General features: G+C 36.1%; 1 protein-coding gene across 4 annotated transcripts in view; it reads left to right on the top strand.

Moving 5' to 3' along the window:
- LOC128896373 (F-box only protein 28) overlaps positions 1 to 6,019 on the top strand; it is a 6,480-nt gene extending 461 nt beyond the window's left edge. The window contains exons 1-6 of one of the 4 annotated variants that reach the window (XM_054159728.1): positions 1 to 259; positions 2,297 to 2,577; positions 2,682 to 2,930; positions 3,020 to 3,215; positions 3,306 to 3,670; positions 3,840 to 6,019. The exon at positions 1 to 259 is cut by the window's left edge and continues 461 nt beyond it. In XM_054159728.1, the coding sequence (XP_054015703.1) occupies positions 2,335 to 2,577; positions 2,682 to 2,930; positions 3,020 to 3,215; positions 3,306 to 3,670; positions 3,840 to 4,226 (1,440 nt within the window). In that variant the 5' untranslated portion in view covers positions 1 to 259; positions 2,297 to 2,334 and the 3' untranslated portion in view covers positions 4,227 to 6,019. Of the gene's footprint in view, positions 260 to 557; positions 576 to 676; positions 1,050 to 2,296; positions 2,578 to 2,681; positions 2,931 to 3,019; positions 3,216 to 3,305; positions 3,683 to 3,839 lie in introns of those variants that run through there. The other 3 variants (XM_054159725.1, XM_054159727.1, XM_054159726.1) reach the window with 3 other exon arrangements.
- Positions 6,020 to 8,491: the final 2,472 nt, after the last annotated feature.

Below are 8,491 nucleotides of genomic sequence, written 5' to 3'. Positions count from 1 at the left end.
AGAGAGAGAGAGAGAGAGAGAGAGAGAGAGAGAGAGAGAGAGAGAGAGAGAGAGAGAGAGAGAGAGACGTGGAAAGGTGGCAGGAACGACAACGATAGGGCTACTTGAGAAGAAACGAGACAAGCTACGATAGTGAAACGGAGCGAGGACGAGAGCGTTAGCAAGGGTCGTGTGCGAAGAGAAGGAAGGGATCTCCGTCAAAATGTCGCTGAAAACACCAACGCGGATACATTGATTGCTTTTCGTCGTTTAACAGGGGGTATGTGCTCTTTCACAATATCCTCGCGCCCTTTTCTCCTCCCCTTTGTTTCGTCGTTCTCGCGACAAACGTTTCTCGTTGGCGTTCCGAAACGTACCCAGCTTCTTCATGGCATACACAGAGAAAAGTCATAGGTGCATCGATTGCGCACGGTCACCCGGTTTCCCTCTGTTTCCATCGAATGCACCTTTGGCTAAAATAAACCTTTCGTACGGTAAATAGGAGACAGGATAATTATCTTTCCGATTCATCGTTATCGGGACACGGTACTGTTTCACTGCCACCGAATTTTGGAAGTTGTGAACGTACGAGCACGGTATTTGAAAAATTATATATACGTATAATTCGTTTTAAATAAACGCCAGATTTGGTATCTATCTTGGTGAAATAGAAATGTCTGGAGGTTTATTTTAAACAGTGCCAGAATGAGTGTAAAGTAGTACTCAAATATGATATGAAAATTTTATTCGAATAGTCAGAGGATAAGGTAGAAATACTTGTCTTTCAGTGGTATATTCAACATGCTTGATATTTTATTTGTAGTTTTTACGTTTTTTATGTATCTAGAATATTTTATAAGGCTAAAACAGAGTGTGTGCCATAGTTGGGTAATGCTAAATTAGAAATATTTTATACACTATTGCCTTGATGAATCTGTTTTGAGTGTTGCATTGGGATGTCGGGACCTGAACCAAGCCACAATTGCTTATGCTTTGTCACAGAATGCGTAACTGTCCTGTAGTTACATACTTTTAAAGATATTGCTGAGTAAGAGTTTACTCAGTTAAATGTGAGTATGAATTTAAGGAATATATCTTGAATCATGAATGCATTATCTTTGCTTATATTCTTCACCATTGCAAAAGGTTTCAGATATTTAAAGTATTGACCTCTACACTTCTTACATTACATTCAAAATACTAGTACATTTAACCTTGATTAAAATAATAGTTCAAACTCCATTACCCAACTTTGGTTCGTGGTCCATTTTAGCTGAGTTCTCCCTACTTTGAAACATTGCAAACATTTCAAATACTCAAAGACCAAGAAGAACCCATTTTATTTAACATTCCAAAACTATACTCCAAAACAAAGTATTTTCATTCCATTTCTAGACCATCCAAATAAAACCTCTCTCTCTCTCTCTCTCTCTCTCTCTCTCTCTCTCTCTCTCATGTTTCCATGTTTAAAATGCCATGTAATTTTCACTCGCATTGGGCTACTGTTTAAAGTACTGTTCGAAGTATAACAATACTCCGAAAACCGTCGTTTCGTATTTTACCCGGCTTTGCATAATTTTTGGTCGGTGCTTGTGCGAATTACACGCCACGGCCATTTCGTTACGGTGGCGGGTAAATATATTTATGCGCATCTGTTCCTATTCTTTGTATTTTTTTTTTTTTTTATTTCTCGTACATCATCGACGAAGATATTCGTTACCGATGATCTAGACATTTGTCGTCGACGAAACTAACCATCAATCGTATCTCTCTGTCGAAGTCTCGAGCTACCATCGACAGTTTTAGGTCCAGTCTTGCAACGGTTTCGTTGATTTTTTCTTTGTACCATTGTTGATACACAGCGTTTTCCTGTTCCTCGGAGAAACCGATTAGAAGAATCTAATTGTATGTAAAAATTGATGAAAAGCTCTCTAGGTTACATTTCGAATTTGTTTTCCGTCGATACCATAATGAAATTTCGCGGAGTTCCTTTTGGCACGATTTTCATCGACAATTCATTATTCAAACGCAATATGTTTCGAAAAAAATGCAAGACTGATGTTACCTGAAATTTCGTCGCATTTATCGTAATTAGAATTAAAAGTTCTCGACCTTTTGTAATATAATTCGATTGAATAATTTTTTTTTATTTAAATTGAAACAATTGTACATATGTTGTGTGAAAATAAATTTGTATATCGGACTGACAGTTTTAATTATTTTATCAGTTTACATGTTATTTGATTGTGTTGACTGTTCTTTTGTAAATATTATTGAATGTTTGTCATTTTCATTTACAACAAATTCTGCTTTTTAGGTTTCTGTTGAAGCTGATTAGTTAAAAACACTGGAAATATGGTATCGACTCGTCAGTCTAGTAATATGGGAGGAAGTAACGGGGGTGGGCCAGTTGCTGATGTCGCAGATGTGAGTCCCTCCAGAAGGCAACAATCTGTGGCAATGGATAGCTCTTATAGCGGATCCTCTGTTTCGGATCCACCTCTCTTTAGCAACTTGAATCTTCTTGACTTACCAGTTGAAATTCTCGAGAAGATTTTCAGCTATTTGGACTATAACACTGTAGCTCATTTACGTCCGGTGAGTGGAAATCAAACTTACAATTCATATATTTCATATACAGTATGGATTATTTACACAATTTAAGATGTTACACAAAACTATTTAATTTTATATATTCACAGGTTTGTCATCAAATGGATCGCGTTTGCGGATCGATATTAAACTCAACATTTCAGAAGCTTCAGGCACAAATGTTGAGTCGTTTCCAAGCAATTAAAGCACAGATGCCAAGACGCGAATCCGCACGGCGCAATCATCCCTTAGCCTGCGAATCAGATATAATTGAAACCCTTCACATGCGACTTACTTTACTTCAAATGAGTTTTGGCAAGCACATTGAACGTAAACATTGTTGTTTTTTTCCTGGCGAGGTAAACGAACTTTATCATACATAGATTATAGAACTAGAAATCTACTGCTATCGATTATACAGGTTATTTAATTTTTAATTACATTTCAGATTTTAGATGAGGTTTATCGCATTTTACATTACATAAAAGTTACCCCAAAATTAGCAAGACCATACAAAGTTACAGATGAATTATTTGATTTAAGTACCATGGCTATGGAGTACTTTAAGGAACGCATCGAACCAACGCTACCAGAAATTCCTTACTTTGGAGCCGATTTTCTAGATATCGCTGGAACATTCTCCTGTAAGAAGAAAATTTGAAGCCTTCAAATTCTTCCAGATCGAACTAACTTACTGTTTACTTTTTGAGCAAAACTTTATTCAAACGTTGCAGCTTCTAGTAACGTGAGCAAACCGTTTATATGCCTGGACTCAACGCCTCTGAACGTTGGAAGCGGTAAGGGAGGAAGCAATAGCGGAGAAGAAGGATCTCCACCGCATTCTTCGGACGATCCTGTTCTCCTAGAGTCCAATGTATCGCCTCCACAATCGAACATGGTTTTGCGAAAACGTATTCGCAAGATCAAACAGGGCATGAAACGATACAATAGTCAGTTAACATTAATGCGTAGAGATTTGAGGAGTTGCAAGGCAAAAATAGCCGAGCAACAAAAACAGATCGTTGAATACGCCACGCGTCTCGATGATAACGATAAGAAGAACGAGGAGACCTCGCGTAAATTTAGCACACTCCTACAGGTATTTACTAAGGTACACTTAGTACTCATAAGTATAACGTGTAAAAAAGAAAAACATTTGTCTAAAAAAAGTGTTTTATTTTTCAAGTATTATGTGAAAATAACATTAATAGCATGTTTAGATTTGAAGACAAAGATTGAAATGTTTTGAAAATATACTTATTTTGCAGGAATTGAACAAGTGTAAAACGGAGCTCCAGTATTGGCGATCCAAATCACCAGCGATACCAGTATGCGTGGTTTGCGGTCAGTCTATATTAGTACCGTCGGAGGATATACAGGTTCTAACCAATCAAGGTGTACTACCCGAGACACTCGATGAAGGATTGGACTTCATTCCTATAGCAGACGCGCAAAGTCCTACCGAGGTGGCTCCACAGCCAGTAGTTACTCAGCCTTCATCGCCACCACCCACCGTGGAAATGGCACCACCGAAGGCACCCGTGCCTTCGCTATCCACGAAACGGAAATCCACTACGGAAGATACACCAAACGACGCCGCAAAGAAACCTCGTCGCGCTACCAAGTCGCGTCAGGTCAAACGTTCAAAGATCTAAATTCGATACTGATCATGGTACAAAAATATCTATCTAACATCCTTACCGGGTTCTCGAAAGAGGTCTTTCTATTTAAAGTAAACACACCGTTTCTTTACGCCAGCGAGACGAATGATCTTATAGAAGAGTACAAAATTCTTTCCTGAACGTCCTGCAATTTCGCGCAACGAACCTAATTTTTGAAAATTGTAGCCACGTCGCTTGTCGCGCGATGGGAATCGATGCGATTGATTTTCCTATTTTTATTACGGACGGATTCGTCACGCCACGGTGACATCTACAAATATTCTAAATGATAGCTGATCGTTCGCGTCGTTCGTAAAGTAACACAGAGCAACTTCTTCCGGACCCTTTAAATTGTTATTGTTTTTTGCGATGGTATACACAAGGATGAAACGAAAACCGTTGAGTTTTACGTGAAACGTGTTCGCTTTGTAACGATATCTTGCTATGAAGATGAAACGTTGTTGACGATCCGACGAACAGGAATTCACCTTCTGTATTCCTTATATAGAAACAATGCACCGATGTTTTTCTGCTTTCTTTCTTTTCTGATGTTACGATATTTTTATCTTAAACGTTTTACTCTTAACGGTTTCATTGAATACCCACCTGGCAATATAGGAACAAATGCATAATGCAATATTTGATAGTCACGCGAAGAGGAGGTTCTCTGTATTGAAGTCACTATCAATCATGTTTGGTGTCTGAAAGTTACGAGAAAAACTTTAGCAAAGTTTTAAGCAAACAAAAATCTCTGTACGCGAATGAATTTTGTTCCATACAAGCGAAGGGATGTTATTGTCTTGGTAGAAATTTTTCCATAAAATTTCGAGTGGACATTGGATACGATTCTAGCAAATTTTATTTTGCAGTATCAATAAATAAGTACCTGAGAGGACTGAGTGAGGCTGGTTCGCGCAGGTACTCCAAGTTCATCAATATTCATATCAATTTTCTAATTTATCTAAGTCTGCTCAATCGAAAATTATTTTTCATTCGAAATGATCTGTGTATACCACACTAACGTTATTATGAGTTTAGCCATAAATTGAATAGCGAAAGTCGAAAGTTTTTGCGAACTGAATTACTTTTGCATAATGACATGTGATATCGGTTTATTTTTCTGGATATCGACAAGCGAAATTGTAATTAAAAGAAAAAAAAAGTAATTTAATAGAGCAGCTCACCACGATGAAATCAAAACAGTTTTACTGATAGAAAATTTTGTGAGCCTTAAATGTTGCGATGCTGGGGAGAAAGTGAATTGTAAACGTGAGCAAAAACATACTAAATACCTTGAATGGTGTTATTTTGTTTTTAACACGCCATCCCTTGAATGCGCGATTGTCACGCAGGATGGTGTATATTGCAATATTAATAGAGCTAGGAAATTATTTATAGGATCAATTATTTATAGGAGAATGATTGTCAGATTATTTAAAAAAAAAAAACGTTTGAAAAACACCGATTCTTTAATTTATCGATCACGTTGAATTAAATTTTATCAATTCCACGCCACATTCGCGAGGGAAAAATAAAGAAAAAAAAGAGGAACGTAGAAAGCACCGAACGATTATTTTATGAAATCAATCGAAATTTCGCGTTTACTTCGCCTTTGAAAACGGACGGGTTACCCTGCGCGATGCTCGATGATCAGTCTGCTGTGTAGATTCAATTATTTTATTCGCACCAATCCTAATTAATCTCAAAGATGCGTAGTTGGAAATATTGTGAGTTATTATTATTCATGATCTAGTAATAAATATAAAGAATAACTGATAATAAGTAAATGATACTTTATTATGAATCTATATATATATATATATATATGAGAGTGCGGTACTTGCCAGACAGTGCATACCGCACAAAGCACTTTAGTTTAAACTTTAATGGAACAATAAGAATATAATAATTAATGATTAAATAATTATCGAAATATATATATATATATAAATATATATAATTTTTTATCGATGTCAAAAATTAATTAGGAAAAGAAGTAAACCTAGCGAGCAAACGTGAAAAAAGAAACGTGTACGTCATTTAAACACGCATGTATGTGAGACAATTTGAGCGAAAGTATAAAGGGCGTGTGATATACATACATATATACATATATATATATATATATATATATATGAAAATACTAAATTCAAACTTAATGAGAATTTACGATGTGATGCTTTATCGATTTAACTGCGGGAAAGTGACCTTTATTCAAATAAAAAAAATACACGTGGAGGCGTTTCTGGCTACAAAAAAAAAAGGATATGTGTGAATTTTACCTAATGTTACATTGAATAGGATTGCGGGGGCGGGCGCACACTTAAATCGCCGTGTCGGAAATTTCGAAAATGCTTGCATTGTATGCTTATATGTCGCGACTAGCGGTACGTTCTGACAGATTTAAAAAAAAAAAAAAAACGGAAAAAATAGAGGAGGAAGAAAACGATAATTTGACGAACATCGAATAAATCGTGCAGAGACTCAACTAATGGTATATTTGAGGCTTTCGAAGCCACAGTTCTTCGTGGTTGATACTAACTTGGAATAGCTTGACGGTTCCAGTGTTAAAAGATAAAAGTAACATCTAACATCTCGTAGCTTCTGTTAGTGTGAACCACGAAGACACAACTGTTCTACACGACTAATATATCTAGGCCCCTGATGTAACAGTATCGTATACAATCTTTAACGAGTTGTATCCACGAATTAATAACCGAATGTACCTAATTGTAATTCTACCGAAGCATGTACTCTCTCGACGATACACGTTCGCCAATTAATTGTCTTAAAATAGTTCACAGTCCTCGGCTTTCCGACATTATCCGTCCCCGAACGATACAAAATGTAGCGTTGTGTACTACGTATATGAATCTACTAAGATTAATCGAATATAACAATGAAATACACAATTTAGTGGTAGACTAATTTCCTAATTAGTAGCGCCGTGGTGTTTGAACGATCGCGCGAGCACAAAGCGATTAATTTTCAATTTTCGAATTCGTCACGAATTAAATCCGAGGACCATGTACGTTCGCAGTGTGCGCGTACTAGCAATTAATGGTCTCCGGATCAGGTACACGATAAGCAATTACAAAGGAAAGGGGGATAACCATGAATGCGTGTACTTTTGGAAATTACAGACAGGAGGAAGGAATACATAGGAATATACAATTTGCCAGCGTTTACGGCCCGAAACGTCGTATCGCCGATGAATATGAGTTATCATAAATGGTTTTACATGTATTAAAGCGATTGTAAATATATATTATAATATATATTTTATATATAGTATATATACTCGTGTGTATATATACGTATATATTATATATATTATATTATAATATAATAGATACACCTTATAATAAACGTAATTTAACATAAACCTTGGGTTTGAATTCTTACCCTTGTTTATTTTTCTTACCTTTTTATTATTTTTAACAAAAACAGAATACAGAATGTTGTTTATACAATGATTTTTCAAGTTGTGTTGCTGAGTCTTCGTTTGTAGTCATCTGTAGAGTCGATTTATCATTGCGAGTATCGTAAGTATGATAATAATTGAAATATTAATTATAATTCCCCTATGACAATACGCAGCGATGAATAAATTAGATTATCCAAGACCATAAAATATATTATTAGCCCCTTTTTATGCTTTAACCCCTATTAATGATCTGTAATTTCTTTTTAAAATAAACTTTCGTAAGGGGAAGAAATATGGGCGACTACCCGCCGACATCCGACCGCAAAAGGATAGGATATTAGGTCAACTCTATAGCCATCTAGCGGTAAACAAGTTGAACTAATTTCGGACTCCGGTCAACGTCTCTATCGGGAAAACGCTCAAGTTTGTCGTAAAATAGTTCTCGTTGAATTCGTTAGATGGCGCCATTTGTTCATTTTTTACCGACTTTGCAGTTTTTTAAAAAACTCTAATTCGATTGTTTATTTCATTCATATTATGCCTGGCACGATGCTAAATTTATGTATACATGCAAAAAAAATGTAAAATATGTAAATAATTTAAGTGTCGGTAATTTCTATTTGCAGTAGCGACATCTAGCATCAACGAATCAAACTATTTCTCGACAAACTTGGACGTTTTGCCACCGATGGCGCCACTATAGATTTTAAGCAGTACCGTGCTTTCTAATTGCAGAGCCCTGTTCACAATTTTTTGCAAAATTTTCCATCTTCACAATCAAAGCCTAGATTAACGAAATGATTAAGTAATTTGTTAATTACTTAGTAAACTT

This window comes from Hylaeus anthracinus, unplaced genomic scaffold (genome assembly GCF_026225885.1).
Source record: "Hylaeus anthracinus isolate JK02 unplaced genomic scaffold, UHH_iyHylAnth1.0_haploid 0, whole genome shotgun sequence".
Lineage (NCBI taxonomy): Eukaryota > Metazoa > Arthropoda > Insecta > Hymenoptera > Colletidae > Hylaeus > Hylaeus anthracinus.
Note: the sequence above shows the minus strand (reverse complement) of the source record. Positions and strands in the feature narration are given on the sequence as shown.